This window comes from Microcaecilia unicolor, chromosome 3 (genome assembly GCF_901765095.1).
Source record: "Microcaecilia unicolor chromosome 3, aMicUni1.1, whole genome shotgun sequence".
NCBI lineage: Eukaryota > Metazoa > Chordata > Amphibia > Gymnophiona > Siphonopidae > Microcaecilia > Microcaecilia unicolor.
This window is the reverse complement of record NC_044033.1, coordinates 56687251-56709856: the sequence shown is the minus strand read 5'-3', so window position 1 is coordinate 56709856 and position 22606 is coordinate 56687251. Positions and strand designations below refer to the sequence as shown.

The following is a 22606-nucleotide window of genomic DNA, read 5'->3' as shown; positions in this document are numbered from 1 at the left end:
TCCAGGGCCCCGTCCTCTCCTGGTTCTCCTCGTATCTTTCCCAACGCACCTTCAGAGTATTTTCTAATGGCTCTTCTTCCACCCCCGTCCCGCTCTCTGTTGGGGTTCCCCAAGGATCTGTCCTTGGACCGCTTCTTTTCTCATTATACACCTCTTCCCTGGGCTCACTGATCTCATCACATGGTTTCCAGTACCATCTCTATGCCGATGACACCCAACTCTACCTCTCCACTCCCGACATCACAGTCGAAACCCAGGCCAAAGTCTCGGCCTGCCTCTCAGATATCGCCGCCTGGATGTCCAACCGTCATCTGAAACTGAACATGGCAAAGACTGAGCTCCTTGTCTTCCCACCCAAACCCTCCTCTCCTCTTCCCCCACTCTCTGTCTCTGTTGACAACACCCTCATCCTCCCCGTCTCGTCAGCCCGCAATCTCGGAGTCATTTTCGACTCCTCCCTCTCCTTCTCTGCCCATATCCAGCAGACAGCTAAGACCTGTCGCTTCTTCCTCTATAATATTAGCAAAATCCGCCCATTCCTCTCTGAACAGACCACCCGAACCCTCGTCCACTCACTCGTTACCTCTCGTCTTGACTATTGCAACCTTCTCCTTGCTGGTCTCCCGCTTAGCCACCTATCCCCCCTTCAATCTGTCCAAAATTCCGCTGCACGTCTTATCTACCGCGTGAACCGATACTCTCATATCACCCCTCTCCTCAAGTCGCTTCACTGGCTCCCGATTCGCTACCGTATTCAGTTCAAGCTTCTCCTAATGACCTTCAAATGCACTCAATCTGCAGTCCCCCATTACCTCTCTACTCTCCTCTCCCCCTATGTCCCCACCCGTAACCTCCGCTCTCAGGACAAATCACTCCTATCTGTACCCTTCTCCACCACCGCCAACTCCAGACTCCGTCCCTTCTGCCTCGCATCACCTTATGCCTGGAACAGACTCCCCGAGCCCATACGCCATGCGCCCTCCCTGCCCATCTTTAAGTCCTTACTTAAAACCCATCTCTTCTCCCTTGCTTTTGGCGCCTAACCACCTGATACACTGATACCTGATACACTACCTGATACATGATACATGTATACATGATACCTGATACATGATACACTGACTACACTGACTACATAGTTTGTTACCTTTAGATTGTAAGCTCTCTTGAGCAGGGACTGTCCTTCCCCATGTCTTAACTTGTACAGCGCTGCGTAACCCTAGTAGCGCTATAGAAATGCTAAGTAGTAGTAGTAGTAGTAAAATAAGGGAATAAGGGAGACATATGTATCTGGTGCCTTGTAAGTGAAGTCCACTGCTGTGCTACCTAGGGTGCCTCACTGCTCTGCTGAGATGTCTGTGTGAGCTCGTCCTACATCCCAATGACTTGATTTTGTGATATTGTGTATTTTTCCGAGTACAGCAATGCCTATCAAGTGGCCATTTTCAAAAGAAAAAGATAAATGTTTTGCCGTTTCAAAAATCGCTATATTCACCACTTGAATTTTAAACATTTTGAGCAAAACGTCCAAAGTCGGATTTAAACGTCATATTGAAAATGCCCCGCCTTGTGATCTTGGGCAATGCAATTCACCCTCCATGGCCTCATATACAACAGACTGTTAGCTTCCGTGGGCCAAAAAATAACTCGCTCTGAGTTTGGTTTTGGAAAAGAGTAATTAAATCAAAAAACCAAAGTTACATGACTTTGTAATTGAATGAAGGATTCAACTATAAAGTACTTTAGTTTTTTGGTGAAAACATTGTCAAAATGCACCCAAAAGTTTGTTTAAACTTGAATATTTAGAATGAATATATTAAAGAAGTTTATAAAAATGCACTTACCAAACATGCTGGGTTCGAAATTAAGGTTTTGGGGCGATCAATTATGATGCATCCTTCGCTGGTTGACTCAGCATACTGCAGAGACCAGTTCATTTCAGTACAACCTTCTGCATTATAAGAAAAGTACGATGGAATCATTTGAACATCCCACAGATGCTGGAATAGTCATGCAATGAACCAATTCACATTCTATTGAAAAATAAATTGGTTAATATTCAGCCTGCGGCAGTCAGCGTTTTTTTAAACACTGACTGCTGCAGGCAGAATGAGCCCCAGATATCGAAAGCTGGGCCATGTCTGGGCACCAACAGTGAATATCTGAGGCTAATGAAACATGTGCTGACTGCCAGAGTTTATGTGGGTCCCACTCAATATTCAGCCTGGACCCACATAAGACACTTATGCAGGACCAGGCTGAATATTAGCTGGGACCCGCATAAGTAGAAGCAGGTATTCTGATTCTCCTTTCCCTTCCCCTGGTGACAATCCCCCCACCCCAAAAACACACCTGCAGAGATATCAAGGCTTTGATTTGTCTTCAAGTGGGGGCCCAGCAGGCCGAGTTTTTAAATTTGGGGGTGGGGGTGGGTTTGGGACTTTGACTGAGGAGGATCAGACGGAGAGAGATTTTGGGGGAGAGGTGCTCTGACATGACAGACATTTTTTATTTATTTTCAGTGGACCTGAACTGCATGTAATGTGGTACTGTGTGGTAAGTGTCCATTTTGTGTGTTAAATGTAGTGCAAATGTGGGGTAATAAAGACTCTGCACTTACAGTGTGTGCTAGGTTTTGCAACTTAATGCAAGTTAAGTGCAGAAAATTATCACACGTTAGTAAAACAGCCCCTAAATGGACCAGAATGACCAGATTGTCTTATCCTTCTATGAAGAAACAATAAAGACAACAATACCTTGCAGGCCCCACAAATCAACTACTAATGCATTTCGTTGTAAATAAATCAAAAATTCATGTGACACTTTCAAGGCAGCAAACTGAGTCGTGTCTTCAATCTTGGGATTCACGTTTCTCCAGACAGGCTTGGTGTATAAAGTACATGGGAGATCATAAATCTGATATCTAGGAAAAAAAAATAACATAAGCACAATCTGAAATAAAAAAATCCTTACAGTGGTTGTTTCTCATTCATTATCTTACTATTTCCTTAAATTGTGCAAAAGAAGGACTTTGGGAGAACATTAAAAGAGGAGGTCTATGGATTTTTAAGAATATTCTACTGATGATTCTACTGTCTTATACTGCCAAACAAGCTCAGTTCAACTTTTAGTTTCATGAATTTTGTTATGGATGAGAAAGAAAATTAAATCTGTCACAATATCTTTCATAGTTGAAGATTTTTTGCACTAATAATTAGTTTTCACAAAAAATTGTTTATTGGTTTGGTTGAGGGTTTTTATGACCAATGATAGAAGCTGTGTTTCTGATGCTGGAATTTTACATTACAATATTACAACAGCATTCTGAGGATATCACAGTCATCTGAGGTCTCCCCCACCCCACCATCCTTTTGTGGTGCTAGTTTACAGAGAATATATTCCTCACTCTAGCTTTTGAATTGAGTAAGAATATTCCTGTAAATAAATGTAATATACCCATACCGCATTGGAGTTGTGAGTTTGGGAATATCATACTTGTTAAATAAATGGGGAGTCAGTTTTATTATTTTGAAAAGTGCTAATATAAACTGAGCTTCTGCAATGATATCGGAAACCCAGTTCCCATTTTGGCAGCACTAATGGAATCAATTGCAAGCACCAAGTTAAAAATACAAGAAAAGGAAGACTAAATTAGTCACAACTGTGAATGATCTCATCCCATGGCACTGAGAAAGGAACATTGTACTAGCTAGAGTTAGAAGGCCTTTCAGTCTCATGCTACAAGGCTCCCTCAGTCATATATCTCAACTATTTTTGGGAAAAAACTATTTTTCAAATTCCAAGGAGAGGTGGGAGGTTATCTATACAGATTTATCTTGCTAACCACAGAGAACGCCAGTTGCAGATAAACTACTTTGCCTTCTTCATGGATAAGCAGGATTAATTAGCAATAAAAGTCGGGACTCACAGGCTTTGTCTCATTAATCCATGCTTCTACTCTGTAATTTTGTTCTTTATAATAGTGTCTACCATTTTGCCCGGCACCAAAGTCAGGCTCACCGATCTATAATTTCACGGATCACCTCTGGAACACTTTTTTAAAAAATCAGCATTACGTTGGCCACCCTCCAATCTTCCAGTATCATGCTTGATTTTAAAGATAAATTGTATATTACTAACAATAGTTCTGCAAGTTCATTTTTCAATTCTATCAATACTCTGGGGAGCGTGCCAGGTGCCCTTGACCTGGATTGGCCACTGTCGGTGACAGGATGCTGGGCTAGATGGACCTTTGGTCTTTCCCAGTATGGCACTACTTATGTACTTATGAATACCATCCAGTCCAGGCAATTTGCTACTCTTCAATTTGTCAAATTGAACCATTACATCTTCCAGGTTTATAAAGATTTTGTTCAGTTTCTTTGACTCGTCAGCTTTGAATACTATTTCTGGCACCGGTATCTCTCCCAAATCTTCCATGGTAAAGACCAAAGCAAAGAATTCACTTAATCTCTTCGCTATGGTTTTGTCTTCCCTGAATGCCCCTTTTACCTCTCTGTCATCTAGCGGTCCAACTGATTCTTTTGCCTGGTTCTTGCTTCTAAAAAAGATTTTGCTACCTAAAAACGTTTTTACTGTTTTTTTTTCCTCCAACGCAATGTTTTTTTTTTCAAAGTCCCTCTTTGCCTTACTTATCAGTGCTTTGCATTTGACTTGCCATTCCTTATGCTGTTTCTTCTTATTATTTACTAGTAAAAAAGCCCCGTTTCTGATGCAAATGAAATGGGGGCTAGCAAGGTTTTCTTCAGAGTGTGCATGTGGGAGTGTGTGTCCCTGCCCTCTGCCCTCTCTCCCTCCCCCCTCCGAGTCCAGTCCTTCAGTGTTAAGTTTCCTGCTGTTCTGTGTTTGTGTTACAGAGAGAGTGAGGGCATCTCTCTCCCCTGCCCCTATGAGTCCTTCACTGTTACAGAGAGAGGGATTTCCTGCTGTGCTGTTTTCCTTCACTCATGGGGAAACCGGATATCTCTGGCGCTTCACACTTCCGGCTGGAGGCTTCATAGAACGTTGGTGTTGCCTTTTATATATATAGATAATGTTTGCTACTATGATGGTCCTTCCGCTTTTTCTTGGCGGTTTGCTCCACATTAAAAACTTATGCTCCTGTTTTCTGTGATCATTCATTGTGCAGAGACAATATTTTCTTCACAACAACAACTTTTGTATTGAGTGCTGCTTGTTTGTACTGACTCCTGAAGCAGGCGTTAGTCGACACCGAAACATGGCCCATGTCGGGTCATAATAAAGTATACTTTTTCCATTTACGAGAGCCCTTTGTGCTTCTTTTCTGGACTACTTGTTTTTTGTACTCTGACCCTCTCCGTTGTAAGTTATGTGCAGAATGCCATTATAGAATACTAGTGTAAGTGCACATTTATACACCTAACTTTAGATGCAAGCACTTATGCTAGCTCAATGGCTGGCAAAAAAGCTTGTGCCTAATAATAGGCAGTTAGGTGTGTAAATGTTAAGTAGTAGTAGTAGTAGAAGTGGTAGTAATAGTAAATGCAGGTATTCTATAATCTGCACATTATAGACTGCCTGACATGCTCCCGAGCCACTCATGCCCCTCTCAGGTCCATGTAATCTAAGGGGGTCCTTTTACTAAGCTGTGGGAAAAAGGGCCCTGCACTGGTGGCGGGGGCCATTTTTCCTCACATGCCAGGGCCCTTTTTCCTGCAGCCAGTAAAACCCAGAACAAAATATATGGCCATGCGGTGAGAGAACTCTCACTGCATGGCCATAAGGCGGGAAGCCCTTACTGCCACCCATTGTGGTAGCAATAAGGGCTTTGGCATTAACTTGGCAGTAACCGGGCAGTGTGCAGCAATGCCCGATTACTACTACTACTTCTATTTAACATTTCTAAAGCGCTACCAGGGTTACGCAGTACTGTACAATCTGATTACCGCTGGGTTACCGCCACACTAGGGGGTTCTTTTCCCCACGGAAATGGCGTGTGCTCAGGGCAGGACTACCACCAGCGGCCGCGCTGGGCCAGCAGTAGTCCTGAAAGAGCAATTTATAGAATACTAAGGGAAGTTACATGCATAACTGCTAATTGGTGCCCGTTATCACCATTTAAGGCCAATTAGCTTGTTAATACCAATTATTAGCTCATTATTAAATTAAGTTACACGCGCAACTGACCTTATTCTCTAAACTGCACAGGTATATTTGCACACTAGTCACAAATCTGGGTGCACTGCTTTCTAGAATTAGGAGGAAAATGACAAAATAACATACCCTCAGAGGGAACATGAAACAGATCCAGTTCCAGCCCTCTTCCAGTTCCTACTCCCCCCTCCCAGTATCAACCGCCTTCCAGTTCCAGTCTTAACATCAACCCCTTCTATCTCCAGCCCCCCCCCCCAGCAAAAGCCTACTTTCAGTCCTTGCATTAGTCCTCTTCCAGTCCCTGTCCCAGAATCCCCAGCATCAGATCTCTTCCACTCCGTCCCAGCCCCCTCCTCCTCCAAGCATCGGCCTTTTTCAGTACCTGCAAACCCCCTCCCCCCACAGACACACACACATCGGATCTCTTCCAGTCCGAGCCCCTGTAAGCATGTATAAATAAATAACTCTTATGGGAAAAGCTACCCAATGAGTAATTCCCAGGTTCCCGTTTACAGAAGTCTGGCTAAACAACTTCTTAGCTCTGCCTAGGGGTATTATTCTACAGGAACCTGCCTCTTCTGGTGCCTACACTAGAACTTTCCTTCCGTTGTAGAGAACTGTGATAAAAAGTCACAGCTGATATATATTAGAATTTATTATAAAGATAAGAAAATATAAATGATACACTCTGCAATAAGGCTTAGGTACAAATATAGAGACCTTATGCTGATAAGAAAACTATAGAATGTATTGTCTAACTAAAACACTGTTCTCACTGGTTACTAGGTTATACACAATCCTGATTTGTAACTGACTAGGTCATGAAGTAATACAGTTAGCAGCACATCTTCCTGACCACAGTTCTGAACTAACCCACCTTTGCTGAGGTAAGAACCCACTCACTAATCCCAGACTAATCGGAAATAAATCCCTGTAATTCTCACCGAGCTGACTCTTGGGTGGTCTCTCAGATGAGGTTGGCACAGGTTTCCCCCCTTCGACTCAAACTGTCTTCCACAGCGAGTCAGTCTTAGAGAATAGCCTAGGCTCTCTGCAGCAAGCAGGATTACAGTCACTCCGGCCGGCACTGCTGGACCAACCAGTACTTTCTTCAGATAGACAGTTCACAAGGTTGTGGACCACTTCAGGTCTCGCTGGTCTTCTCTCCAGCTACCCCGTCTTCCAGGCGAACCTGACAACAACTGCCAGACCCCTTTCTTATCCTCTCGTTCCCGCTCTTCCAGTCCCCGATTCTCAGGTGACCAGACAGCAACCAATCATGATCTTGTCCAGCTCCTTCCCTGAGCAAGAAACGACCTTTTCTTGACCTTCAAATTGTTACATTGTGATGGGCATTCCTGTCTCTCATCAGGCTTGCTGGCGCCATGGTCTGCCTCCCTTTTCCTTATCAGGGAAGTAAAAGGGGAGCCAGGTAGCCCACTGCATGTCCTTGAGTTTTTCCAGGCCTGCCAGTGATTTACCATAAGCAGAAAGCTGACACAAACAGAAAGTTGAATCTGCTTGCTCACTGAAGTACAGGGTCATAGTTCACAGACCCCATCTTGATATAGTTGTATTCACAGGCTGAGACCAGCAGAGTGAGACTCACAGGGAAATAGCCCTACACCCCCTCCCTGGTTAGTCTTTTATACAATGGTAGAAGGTTATTCCTTTGCTCCATCTGCTGTGCTATTATTTATTGACATTTTGTTTAGAAAGAGTTGGTGAGTGAAATTCTGATTTGATTTTTTTTATTATTTGTAAAAGAAAATCAGGAGTGTATGTGCTGAGACATACTTATTTCAGAATCAAAGCAGTTTATATATTATATACAGGTATTTGTTTTGTACCTGAGCAATGGATGATTAAATGACTTGGCCAGAGTCACAAGGACCTGCAGAGGGAAATTGAACCCAGTTCTCCGGGTTCGCAGGCTGCTGCACTCCATGCCACTTCATTTCTTGGATAGGAAGAGTGAGTGATTTTTCTAGAACATTTTGCTTTAGTGGACTTGCCAAAGTTAAGTGAGAGAGTGGTGAATAAAACTGAATTGAAGACTTGTGAGGGATAAGTATAAAATCATCAGATACTGAAATGATTTAGCTGTTTCCTTTTGGCTTTAAATCTGTTCTGACTGCTGTTGAAATCTATGAAGCTGTAGGCTATGGCAAATGGGGTGGGGGGGGGGGGAGGTTTAGGAAAGGCAGGGGGAGATGTTGGAGGGGAGAAAAAGAGAGAGCAATGTGGGACCCAGCTTCGATATATACATGGGTCACAGCATTTTTGGCCATTTTTAGTCCTAAAACTGCCTGCAACTTATACACGAGATTGACTTATAGATGAGTATATATGGTAAATTTATACCTTCTTTGGAAAAGTTGTACATTTGTGCATGTATTCTAGGTGCATGCATACATAATTTATAAAATACTTGTGACACTACCATTCCTTCTCTGCTGTGCCCAAATCACATAAAAGTAGGCACACACTTTCTATGTGTGTGTATGTTTATACAACTCTGAAAGCATGATAAACTTCCACAATATCATTGTCCATTCTCAGTGGACAGCGCAAAACAGCTGGACTGATATTGAAGCACTGAGGCCAGAGTTCGTTGCTCAGCCTCAAAGCTTTGTCCAGGATAGTAGGCACAGAATGAATGCTTCTCTCTAGCCTTGCATTCATCTCCAAAGAGGAGATCACAGCCTCGATGCTGAAGGTTCATTCAAGGGCCCTTTTACTAAACCGCATAAAAAGTGTCCTGTGGTAGTGTAGGCACGTGTATTGAATGTGTCCAGGCTAGTTTTTACCACATCTACAAAATAGGGCTTTTTCAATCGGATGGGAAAAGGGCCTGCGGTAAACATGAAACCAGAGTGCGCCCAAAACTGGCCTGAGCCCTTAATGCCACCCATTTATCTAGCAGTAAAGGCTCATGCGTTACATGCGCAATAGCCTGCCGGCGTGCACCAAGTGCTGATTACTGCCAAAACCTGTGTGCATAGGAGGAAATAAATAAATAATTCGTCCACACATTTTGGGCATGCGCCAAATCTGAAATTACTGCCAGGAGGGCGTGCTGGCCTGGTGGCAGTCTCATTTGCGTGCGCGCTGCACGCATGTAGAGCCTACCACGGCTTAGTAAAAGAGCCCCTCAGTGAATGAGCTGGAATGGATGTTTTCAGCATTGCTAATTTTATGGAACAAAGACAAATCCTCTACAACAATGAGAGAAAAATCCGATACAAGACCAGGAACAAGGCACTGACTGTCACTGAATTTGCCACACTGTTTAGACATAGTGGTGTTATCTAATGTACAAAAAAATGGTGTGGGAACCAAATTTTGACTCCCTCTATAAGCAGCTGGCACGCTTGTGTCTTAAGCCAGAGGGCGCTATTGTACCACCAGCAACCCTAGTACCTATGAACAGGAGGTGCATTCCACAGGAAATACCATAATGATATAACACTATACCCAATCTGAATTCCTCTCTCAGCAACTTCCTTCAGCCATCTGACTCCCAGACACTGCAGGATATCAATCTGGAAATCAATCCTTCTTCCCAGAAGCTCCAAAGGGTCAATAACAATATCGTCCTCGCCAAATGGTCTGAAATAAAGAAATAAACCTGTATCTGCATACAATTATAATCTTTCACCTAATTTATTATAATCAAAAGCCTTGAGAACTTCAGTTTACATCTGCCCAATTTGCCACTTTCTTAAAATTACTTTAAATATTACTGCTATTACAGTTCGAGGGTGACCAAAACAGGCACTTTCGATTTTGACCGAAACCGAATCTTCGGCCGAAATTTGCAGCTCGATTTCAGTCAGAACCAAAGCCAAACATGAAACCATAGCCCCCCTCCCCCCACCTTGTGAGACTACTATGAAAGTTCACATAAGACTGTCATGGAAGGTCGCAGTCACCATTTGAAGTTGAAAATGCTCCTGCCAGTGCCAGTTTCAATCCCAAAATGACCGCTGTGAGGCTGCCACTTGAAGTCGTGGTTGCCATTTTGTCTACAAAGCGGACAGGGACAGGAGCAACTCAGGATTGCTCCTGCTCCAAAGACGCCACTACACTATCATGTATTTTAGAAGGTAGGCCCAGGGAGGGCTTATGGGTGAGGGGTGGCAGGATTGGGGGGGGGGGGTTGCAGACCACGGGAGGGCCTATGGGTGAGAGGTGGGGAGGAAGGCAGAAATAGGGTGTGGTCTAGGAGTATTGGCTTTCTGTCAGGGGGTGGGGTGGGGGCTGACCAGAGCTTGTGGTGGCCCCGGCAACATCGCCATCAGATTGGTCATAGAGGTGGGGCGCGGAGTTCAGTTTCAGCTGAAAATGCATGGTAATTGTCAGTGTACGTACAATGCTGATTACTGCCCGGTTAGTGCTGCGTGCCAGAAATTTTCCGGCGCGCCTACTACACGCACATACAAACTACTGCCCAGGCCACATGCTAGCTGGGCGGTAGTTCCAAATTGGTGCACGCTGGGCGTGCGTAGGCATCTCTGCGGCTTAGTAAAGGGCCCCTCAATCTCCCTCTGGAAGGACTTCACTGTGCTTTTGAAAATTTGGGTAGGTGTTCGCCTTTAATTTCACAACAATGGATGTCTTTTGGAGAGTGTTGTACATTTCCATTGTAGTGAAGGTATCCAGTACTGGTATCATTTATGGGACATATATTTCAGTGGTCTTATTTTAACAAAAGCCACTGTATTCAATATACTTCTAGTCCTTCAGGCCCTTTGCAGAAGTTGTAGCCAATTTTCTAGAGACTGGATATAGGAAAGGTACCTCTAATTCTAATTACCCCTCAAGCTAAGTAATCTCTTTCCTCACTTCAGAGAACTGCACACAGATACATTTTCTGGAGGTCTAGAGGATGCCCTAACAACTCTTATTATACTGAGCAAAGATGGAATGAAAATCAGATGGAACAGACATAAATACATATACACATACGTAACAGAGCAGTTTGATTTCCACAGACATCAGTTAATAAGTGCTCAAAAAGTATTCATACTTTCCTGAGATGGAACAAGGAGTTATGTTAATCAGTATAATTGCTTCCTCCATTCCATCTGAGTTCAACAATTCTGTCTGTTCTTCTAGCTTCATGCAGTAGGCAAGTGATTGAAGCCAAATATGAGCAGATCCCAAATGAATGGCCTCAACTGGATCCCAGAATGGATCCCTTTCACGGTCTACACAGATGTTATCACCATCTAGGAAACTATGGTATATCTCCTCCATTAGAAACTTTCTATTCATGAATTTGGCTTTGGACCACATCCACACCTGGAAAGGCATGGAATAAATTGAAATGAACAATGCAGTTTTCATTATTACCTATGTGCCTAAGATCATATTTAACCATGCACATATACACAAATGAATTGTGCAAAGCAATGAAAACACAAAATAAACATTTACAGCAATGATGTATGCTCATCAAGACTGGAACCCAACTAAGAATAAGAGAAATCACATGTTTTAGAAGAAATGAAACTTATAACAGTGTATAAGTGCAGAATGAGAAAGCCAAACTGAGCAGCCTTGTAGCTCAGCTTGAACGTCTTGCTGGCTGTGTGACAAAAACTGCTTCAGAGGGAACAATCACTTCTGTACTGACTTAGAGAAATACCAACAAAGATTTTGATTGCTGCTTCTATCTAAGTCTGATTGTCTCTCTTATACCAGCCAAGGGGGCTGAGGTGTTTTCCCCTCCCAAGGGGCAAGGGACAGGGATTATACATTTTATTTTCAGAATTTTCAATTTAACATATAAACTGTGACAACTGGAACTCACTAAAAAGGAACTACCACCAGGCTACCGTAGCGGCCCTGCAGTAGTTCCCACCCCCAGCACGCTGTCATATCCGGGTGTGTACCCGGTGGTAATCAGGCAGTGCCATGCGCTGCCCGGTTACTGCTGAGATAGCGTGAGAACCCTTACCGCCAACTCAATGGGTGGTGGTAAGTGCTCCCCCCATTTCCTGCAGAAAAAAAAGACCTACCTTTTACCCAGCTGCAGTAAAAGGGGGCCTTGGTGCCTGTCAAAAACACGCACCGATACCAGCGCAGGCCCCCTTTTGCTGCAGCTGGGTAAAAGGGGCCCTAAATTAGGTGCGGATTCCCTTTATTCTATAAGAGCGTGCATAGATTATGGGAACACCCCTGATCCACCCATGACCCTCCAATAGCCATGCATCCTTTTTGGATCCATGCATAAATTTTAATTAATGAAAATTATTACTACTATTACTACTTATCATTTCTATAGCGCTACTAGACGTACGTAGTGCTGTACACTTGAACATGAAGAGACAGTCCCTGCTCCACAGAGCTTACAATCAATTATCTCTGATAATTGATTGTTGGGGTCCAAATATCAACACTAATTGGCTTATTATTCAATTAAATTGTGCGTGCAAATTGGGTGTGTTCCCAAATTTGTGCACGCAATTTTTAGCACCATTTATAGAACTTGGGGGTACATTTATGGTAACACATGTGGGAGAAGTATGATACTTATTAACAGATACTAATAGGGCAGAAAACCTACCTGTTTAGTGTTGCTATTTGACACTTTAACTAGAATTTCCTTTTGCAGGTCATTTCCTCTAGAATCAGATAATGCCAAGTTTTTTACCTTAATTTCAAACTTGAGGTCCTAGTAAAAGATAAAATGTTTCCGACAAGGTTAAGATCATTGTTATGAAATTACAGGATACGCCTTTTCAGAAAAGGTATTACTTTACTAATGAATACTTCATTTGACTCTCATGTGCTACATCAGCTTGTTGATGTCCATATCGTTGTATAGTAAGGGCAACTGTAAATTCCCTATGGGTCTTGCTGTCCCATGAGCACTTTGTACCTGCAGGACTGCAACTCATTTTAAAGGGAAACTCTTCCTCCAAATCCTTCAGAATTTTTGAGGATAACACTATAACAGGTTACCTAACCTGTGCAGCAAGTATGTGCAAATTTTATAAAGGGTCAATCAAAATGGATCACCAGCACGCATTAATGCCAGCTATATAACTCACAGCATCATATACTCAATAAACATTACTGAAATGGCAGCAACATCCTTTCAATATATTATTCAAAACCACAAAATGTCCGATATTATAATACTGAAGGGTCTTCATATGGAGAGGAGCCACAGACTAAACATCAAAAGGCTCATTCATCAATATAATCATTGGTTCAGTGTACTCCAAAATAATGTCATCCAAAAATACCAGTGTGACCCAAGAGGAAGCGGTCCAGTTGATATCTGTAACTACCGAAGATCCCTTGACAAAGCTCTAGCAAAACAGGCACCTGTCAGGGTCCAGTGAGTCGAAGGAATATCGGAATATCAAGATAAGTGACTACTTTAAGCCTGCCATTTCCAGCATGATTTGAATTATGTGTGAAAGATAGTGATTAAAAGAAAAAATATTTAAAAAAACATATTGAAACACAATTAGTAGGAGATTATACGCTCTTGGAAGCACACATTTGGAAGGAAGGGGGTTTTGTCTGTGGTTATAATAGTCATGAGAAGGGTTTCACCCGCATGGTGGGTGTATAATACAAAATATCCCTGTGACAGTATGAGACTTTCCCCTTCAAGCACATCAGTTGTACATTCAAGGAGGATCGATCTACTATTTTGCATTGAAGTGGTTTCAGACGGAAGTAGATTAGAGTCGAATAGATTATAGCAGTGTCACTATCTACTCTCAATCGGCAGCAGGGTTGTAAGTCAAATTGGGGGCTCAGTAAAGGAGCAGAGAAGTTCCCACACAAAGCGGGAAGGACTCAGGGTTTGACAGAGCTGGAATTGCTGGTTCTGGGGCTGGGTCCTGATGTAAGAGTAGGCTTGTGCTGTTAGGTTGCGAGGTGAATTGGTTCTGGGGCTGACTGGGACTACATTGAGTGTGTATATGGGGTTTTGTGTGAGTGGTTGACTGAGCTATGAGATTTTGTGTGTGAGTATGTGAAGTTAGGGGTTGATGCCTTGGTGCAGAGAGAGAGAGAAAAAAAAGGACAACTGTGCGGCGGAGTAATTGGAATTCTGCCTGGAACTGTACTGGACCTGGCTCAAGCACAAGCATAATGTTTTGGGTTTTTTTCTGTTTTTGCTGCACTAAAGTGAGCCATTGGAGAGAAGAAAGCTGAGCACAGAGGAAGCCAGTCCTGCATTACAGGTTATGAGAAACAAATACATGTTTTAGGCTGGAGAGAGAGTGAAAAACAAAAGAAAAAGTTTGAATACAGAGTGAAGGTTGATACTGTAGTCTAAGAGAAGTGATTTGGGAAAAAGAAAAGTTTAACTGGAAATAAAGAAGGGAGGGTATCGTTATGAAATTCTCTCTCATTTACTTTATTTTGGGGGTAGTTAGCACATTCAGTGCAAGTTATCTAGAAGAATGAGAAACCCATAATTAGTTGTGTATAGGGAGATGTTTTTCTTATTGATCTACTTTTGAGACTAAATGGTAGGAACCCCCCATACTCAGTGGAAGTTGAAAGAGAAAAACTGCAAGAAACGTTCCATTGGCACCAGGACAACATCATCAGCTGCAGAGGGAAAAGGCATTCAATGCAAAATAAGAACACAACAGTAGCCATACTGGTTCAGACCAATGGTTCATCTAGCCCAGTATCCTGCTTCCAACAGTGGCCAATCCAGGTCACTACTACTACTACTACTTAACATTTCTAGAGTGCTACTAGGGTTACGCAGTGCTGTACAGTTTAACAAAGAAGGACAGTCCCTGCTCAAAGGAGCTTACAATCTAAAGGATGAAATGTCAAGTTGGGGCAGTCAAGATTTCCTGAATAGAGGTGTAGTGGTTAGGTGCCAAAGGCGACATTGAAGAGGTGGGCACAAGTACCTGGCAGAAGCTTAATTAGTAGCAACATTTCATGCTACCAACCCCAGGGGCAAGCAGTGGCTTCCCCCATATCTATCTCAATAGCAGACTATGGACTTTTCCTCCAGGAACTTGCCATAACCCTTTTTAAACCCAGGTATTCTAACCATTGTTACCACATCCTCCAGTAACGAGTTCCAGTGCTTAACTATTCTTTGAGTGAAAAAACATTTCCTCCTATTTGTTTTAAAAATATTTCCATGTAATTTCATTGAGTGTCCCCTGGTCTTTGTACTTTTTGAAAGAGTGACAAATCAATTCACTTTTACCCATTCTGCACCACTCAGGATTTTGTAGACTTCAATTATATCTCCCCTCAGCCACCTCTTTTTGAAGTAGAAAAGCCCTAACCTCTTTAGCCTTTCCTCATATGAGAGGAGTTCCATCCCTTTTATCATTTTGGTCGCTGTTTTTTGAACCTTTTCTAATTCCACTATATCTTTTTTGAGATACGGTGACCAGAATACTCAAGGTGAGGTCGCACCATGAAGTGATACAGAGGCATTATAATATTTTTGATCTTATTTACCACCCCTTTCCTAATAATTCCTAGCATCCTGTTTGCTTTTTTGGCCACTGCACACTGGGCAGAAGATTTCAGTATATTATCTACAATGACACATAGATCTTTTTCATGGGTACTGACTCCTAAGGTGGACCCTAGCATCTGTCTGTTCATCCTGGTCAGGTGGATGGTAGTACACTCCTATCACTACGCTCTTCCCCTTTGCACATGGAACTTCTTTCCATAGGGATCCTGCACTAGTGTGTTCCTGTTTTCTTTCCCCCCTCTACATTTATTCAATTCAATTCTTGTATACCGCTAATATCCCCTTTCCAGGGTTCAGTGCAGTTTACATTCTAGGTGAGACAAAAGCAGATAATGTTAGTGTGAGGTATGAGAAACATTAGAGACCATTGGTGTAATGCATGAGCCTAAAAACATTAAGGAAAGGATAATGGATGATACTAGGAGGTAGAAGTCAAGATGGATTATTATGAAGCAGTCTTTGGGAAGAGAAAGTTTTTTAGCCTCTTCCTGAAGCTGTTTTCTATTCTGATGGGAATAGGTAGAGAGTTCCATATTTTGACTCCAAGTATGGGGAATAAAGAGCTGAAAATCTTCTGATTTCAAATTGTCTTTTGAAATGGTGATGCTAGCATTAGTTGTTGTTTCAGTCTGTTAGACTGGACCAGATATAGCGAAGCAGTCTTAGTCAGCAGTTCAGAGGTGAAGTCCTGTAAGATTTGAACAACTAAACAAGCAGCTTTGAACCCGTGTCTTTCTGAAATGGGAAACCAGTGCAGTTTGTTTAGATGAGTTAAAACACTAGTATATCTATTCAGTCTGTACGGTCTGCCGTCATTTACTATGTTACTATAAAAGTCTTGAAGCTGTATTCTGTATGATTTGCAGTTTTTTCTGATATTGACACTTAATACCAAGAAATAGAATGTTACAGTAATCCAAGTGAAACAAAAAAAGCAACACTGGGCCTTCAGGGTTGGGATAAGCAAAGTCCTCCTTTATTGAAAGATAGACCTGACACGGGCCGCGTGTTTCGGCACACTAGCGCCTGCCTCATGGGTCTTTCTGTGTGGTGCTTGCTTCTTACATGGTGCTACGTCAGCCAGAGCTAAGCATGGGCACTTCAGTGAGTCAAGAGTGTGATGAATCCAATATCTTCTAAAATTAATCATGGGCCACAAAAGCATCTGATGTCATTTCCTTCCACAGCCTCAAAGGCTCTTGACTCACCAAAGTGCCCATGTTTAGCTCTGGCTGACGTAGCACCATGTAAGAAGCAAGCACCACACAGAAAGACCCCTGAGGCAGGCGCTAGTGCCAAGGTACGCTGAAAAATGATTCTGTGTGCACCCAAAACACGCGTCTACACTACCGCAGGCCACTTTTCAGTGCACCTTAGTAAAAGGACCCCTTAGATACAGTACACAGATATCACTGATGATCCTTTCGGATAAATCTCTTCTAGCTATGTGTGATCCTTCTCCAACCTCTTCTTTGGTGAACACTGAACAAGAAGATTTATTTAATGTTCCTCCTTTTATTTACTCAGTCTTATAATCCTAACTCTGCTTTTCTTTCTTTCACTGATAAAGCTGAAAAAATTTTGTTGCCTTGCTCTGCAACCAAAAATAGGGACTCCGATGCAAGAAACAGTAGTTTTCTCATGTGAACTGGTCTGGGCAAGTAGGATTATTTGATACCAGGTTGTTAAATAATGCATTAAACAGATATGTAATAGTATCTAGGGACTCTGAAGATGGTTATATTGAACTTCTAATGGGTTAAATCAGTGTACATTATCTTTGGTATCATTGCAATTCATCATTACAGAGAAGAGCTCTAAACCAAAAAGAAATATTCTTTGAACATTTTCTCCGATTTGTGTAGTAAATTTAAAACAAATCGGAGAAACATTTTCTTCACCCAACGCATAATTAAACTCTGAAATTCTTTGCCGGAGAACGTGGTGAAGGCAGTTAGCTTGGCAGAGTTTAAAAAGGGGTTAGACGGTTTCCTAAAGGACAAGTCCATAAACCACTACTAAATGGACTTGGGAAAAATCCACAATTCCAGGAATAACATGTATAGAATGTTTGTACGTTTGGGAAGCTTGCCAGGTGCCCTTGGCCTGGATTGGCTGCTGTCGTGGACAGGATGCTGGGCTCGATGGACCCTTGGTCTTTTCCCAGTGTGGCATTACTTATGTACTTTTTTCTCTTAATGATCCACTGTTGATTACATAATTTTATGAATATGCAACTTTTCAATGAATTAGTATGACTTTAACTCCAAAACTATGATTGGCAGTAATTGTTCATCTCATTAAACAAAAAAACAGAGAAAGCAGTCAAAACCAGGAGAGACATTTTTAAAAATGTGAAAGATTTATGTTACCTTCTTCAGCTCCTCACTCATCTGGTTTGCTTCAGCAACCAGAGGCATTACTTTAATGTAATCATGAAATACAGCTAGCATGCTGGGGTCTGGTTTTCCATCCTTATTGTTCGCTGCAGCTGTGAGAAAGGTAAAGAGAAACGTTTCACTATAAAGTAAATGAAGCACATGAGCACAACAGGCTACACTGAATCAGTGCAGAGAGTGGAGCTGCCTCTGCTGGTGGGGAATCTGGTCTTGCATACACTGATGTGCTGCTAAGTATGTCTCTTAATATCGGAGAAAAGAGAAATATGGGTTAAATTGATTAATTCTGTGTGTTTTTAGAGTCCAAATGAGAACTTATAGTCTCTGTATGTGCTTTGTCCCAATCTCCCTCTTCCCCAAACTCCCACCCAACCTAAGGACATTAGAATATAAGAATATATGTAGTAGAAGTTGAGCAGTCACTAATAACTACAGAGGAAATATCAACAGCATTTCCTGTGTTGTTTTCTGTCACTGGCAAATGAAAAGGCAAGTTTGGCAATGACAGCCCCTGCCCCTGCAATCCAAGGTCTCCTGCTTCTGGACCCCCTCCACACAGCCGCCCCTTCCCACCCTCTCCCTACGGGACCCCACTCCCCATAGCCTCCCTGAGCTTAATTCAACCCCTGGTGGTCCATCAGGGATCGTTGGGACAGGAGCGATGCCCATTCGCTCCTGCCTATGGCCTTAGCCACATCCAATATGGTGGCCGTGACTTCAAAACTTAGTTTCACATACTACTACTACTACTTAACATTTCTAGAGCGCTATTAGGGTTACGCAGCGCTGTACAATTTAACAAAGAGAGACAGTCCCTGCTCAAAGAGCTTACAATCTAATAGACAAGTGAACGGTCGGTCCGATAGGGGCAGTCAAATTGGGGCAGTCTGGATTCACTGAACGGTAAGGGTTAGGTGCCGAACGCAGCATTGAAGGTAGGATGAAAGGTCATGGCCACCATACTGAGGTAGACCCGAGGGGTCCCACACGGAGAGGTGCCAGAAGGGGAAGTCAGGGAGGAGGCCAGAACATTTTCATTTTGCATCATCTCTCTTAGTTTAAATCTCTTTATTATTATACATTTTATACAAGCATATCACTTGCAAAAGAAAAATTCCACTATGGTAATAATTCTGCATCATCTCTCTTGAGACAGGAGAGAAACCCAAACAAAATGGGGAAATGACATGAAATAAATATTTTCTGGTTGCCCATTCCTAATATTGTAAATTGCTTAGAAAGTTTGCTAATTGGGTGGGGGGTATAGCAGATTTATAATAAACTTGAAACTTAATATGGAGTTCCAAGCCATGCTGAAGCAAACCAAGCTTCATCGAGCCCAGCATCCTATCTCTGACGGAGGCCAGTCTGGGTCACAAGTACCTAAAAGATCCCAAAAAGTAAATGCAATTTCTCATAGCTCATTTCCAGCCAAGCTTCCGATTCCAGTTCGAGTGGCGCTTCCAGCCAAGCTTCCGATTCCAGTTCGAGTGGCACTTCCAGCCAAGACTCTGAGCCCAGTCCGAGTCCTTGTCATGACTGATTCCAGTCCGGATCTCAGTTTCGGTTCAGCTCCTGATGTCAGTCCGGGTCCCAGTCCTGGTTCAGCTCCTGATTCCAGTCCGGGTTCCAGCCCCGGTTCAGCTCCTGATTCCAGTTCAAGTTCCTGTCAAGATGCTGATGACAGCCTGAGTTCCAGTTACAGTCAAGCTCCTGATTCTAGTCCGGGTCCCAGTCCCGGTTCAGCTCCTGATTCCAGTCCGGGTCCCAATTCCGGTTCGGTTCTTGATTCAAGTCTGGGTCCCTGTCCAGTAATCCTTGTTCATGTTGTGAAACCTATCAGTAGATTTCCCACCACAGTTACCCTTGGAAACCTGAATCTTCTGGGGAGACCAGGGGGGCCTTGAGGAGGGGGTACTGTCACGATTGTGACTATTTTCCATGTCTGTGCTCACTTTGCCCCCTGGTGGCCGGACCCTGTGGCTGCTATAGACTGTTTTCTTGCTGTTTCACAAGCATGTTTCAGAAGTCATTCCAGTCCGGTTTGGATCTTCCTGCTTGCCAAACTTGCTTGGGGTGTTTGGAATTAAGCAGCACCCTTACCTGTGACCTCACTTGTAATTGACTTTATTATGCAACACTACCCGGCATGTGTTATGCTTCTGCACTGCAATTTGGCTCTCCCAGAAACGTCCAAATTGGTATAATCGAAAGCTGATTTTGGACATCCTCAACTGCACTCTGTTGCAGGGACAGCCAAAGTTCAAGGGGGCGTGTCAGAGGCATAGCGAAGGTGGGATTTGGGCGTGCCTAACACTTGGACGTCCTTGACACATAATCAAAAAAAACAAGGACGTCCCTGAGGAGCACTTGGACATTTTCACGCGGACCTGTTTTTCTTACGAATAAGGTACAAAAAGGTGCCCAGATGACCACCGGAGAGAATCAGGGATGACCTCCCATTACTCCCCCAGTGGTCACTAACCCCCTCTCACCCTCAAAAAACATCTTTCAAAATATGTCTATGGTTGGGAGGCGGGGATAGTGCTGGGCAGACTTACACGGTCTGTGCCCTGAAAAGGACAGGTACAAATCAAGGTAAGGTATACACAAAAAGTAGCACATATGAGTTTATCTTGTTGGGCAGACTGGATGGATCATGCAGGTATTTTTCTGCCGTCATCTACTATGTTACTATGTCATGCCAGCCTCTATGCCAGCCTCAGACATCATACTCAGGTCCATGACAGCAGTATGCAGGTCCCTGGAGCAGTTTTAGTGGGTGCAGTGCACTTCAGGCAGGCGGACCCAGGCCCATCCCCTCCTACCTGTTACGTTTGTGGAGGAAACAGTGAGCCCTCCAAAACCCACCACAAACCCACTGTACCCACATCTAGGTGCCCCCCTTCACCCGTAAAGGCTATGGTAGTGGTGTGCAGTTGTGGGTAGTGGGTTTTGGGGGGGGGGGGTTGGGGGGCTCAGCACACAAGGTAAGGGAGCTATGTTCCTGGGAGCATTTTATGAAGTCCACTGCAGTGCCCCCTAGGGTGCCCGGTTGGTGTCCTGGCTTATCAGGGGGACCAGTGCACTACAAATGCTGGCTCCTCCCACAACCAAATGGCTGCATTTGGTCGTTTCTGAGATGGGTGTCTTTGGTTTCGAAAATCACCAAAAATCAGAAATGTCAATGTCTAGGGACGTCCAAATCTAGGGACGGCGAAATTTAAGGATTTGGACATCCCTGACAGTATTTTCGAAATGAAAGATGGATGTCCATCTTGTTTTGAAAATATGGGTTTCCCCGCCCCTGGATTGGGATGTTTTGCAAGGACGTCCAAATCGAAACTTGGATGTCCCTTTTGAAAATGCCCCTCCACATCTTTTTTGAGATGTGGTGACCAGAACTGCACACAGTATTCGAGGTGTGGTCGCACCATGGAGTGATAAAAAGGCATTATAACATTCTTAGTTTTGTTTTCCATTCCTTTCCTAATAATTCCTAACATTTAATTTGCTTCTTAGCCACTACTGCACATTGAGCAGAGGGTTTCACTGTATCATCAACGATGACACCTAGGATCCTTTTCCTGGGCGGTGACTCCTAATGTGGAACCTTGCATCACGTAACTGTAATATGGGTTCCTCTTTCCCACATACATCACTTTGTACTTGCTCACATTAAAAGTCATCTGCCATTTGGATGCCCAGTCTCCCAGTCTCGTAAGGTCCTCTTGCAATTTTTCACAATCCTCTTGCGATTTAACAACTTTGAATAATTTTGTGTCAACAAATTTAATTTCCTCAGGAATCTTTCATGAGGTACTTTTACAAATGCCTTTTGAAAATCCAGATACACAATATCGACCGGCTCACCTTTATCCGCATGCTTATTCACCCCTTCAAAGAAATGTAGTTGATTGGTGAGGAAAGATTTCCCTTGACTAAATCCATGTTGGCTTTGTCTCATTAATCCATGCTTCTACTCTGTAATTTTGTTCTTTATAATAGTCTCTACAATTTTGCCAGGCACCAATGTCAGGCTCACCGATCTATTTCACGGATCACCTCTGGAACCCTTTTTAAAAATCAGCGTTACATTGGCCACCCTCCAATCTTCTAGTTCCATGCTTGATTTTAAAGATAAATTGTATATTACTAACAATAGCTCTGCAAGTTACATAGTAGATGATGGCAGAAAAAGACCTACACGGTCCATCCAGTCTGCCCAAGATAAACTCATATGTGTATACCTTACCTTGATTTGTACCTGTCTTTTTCAGGGCACAGACCGTATAAGTCTGCCCAGCAGTATTCCCCGCCTCCCAACCACCAGTCCCGTCTCCCATCACCGGCTCTGGCACAGACCGTATAAGTCTGCCCTCCACTATCCATACCTCCCAACCACCAACCCCTCTTCCCCCCACCTGCTCCGCCACCCAATTTTAGCTAAGGTTCTGAGGATCCATTCCTTCTGCACAGGATTCCTTTATGCATATCCCACGCATGTTTGAATTCTGTTACCGTTTTCATCTCCACCACCTCCTGCGGGAGGGCATTCCAAGCATCCACCACCCTCTCC

At 43.2% G+C, this 22606-nt stretch overlaps 1 protein-coding gene across 1 annotated transcript in view; it reads right to left on the bottom strand.

The window, feature by feature from the left end:
• LOC115464263 (kinesin-like protein KIF28P) overlaps window positions 1-22606 on the bottom strand; it is a 112411-nt gene that overhangs the window by 14844 nt on the left and 74961 nt on the right. Inside the window, exons 15-20 of the mRNA XM_030194662.1 lie at window positions 18001-18119; window positions 12710-12817; window positions 11168-11442; window positions 9613-9747; window positions 2757-2923; window positions 1845-1951 (exon numbers count right to left, since the gene is read on the bottom strand). Coding sequence (XP_030050522.1) covers window positions 1845-1951; window positions 2757-2923; window positions 9613-9747; window positions 11168-11442; window positions 12710-12817; window positions 18001-18119 — 911 coding nt within the window. The remainder of the gene's footprint in view (window positions 1-1844; window positions 1952-2756; window positions 2924-9612; window positions 9748-11167; window positions 11443-12709; window positions 12818-18000; window positions 18120-22606) is intronic.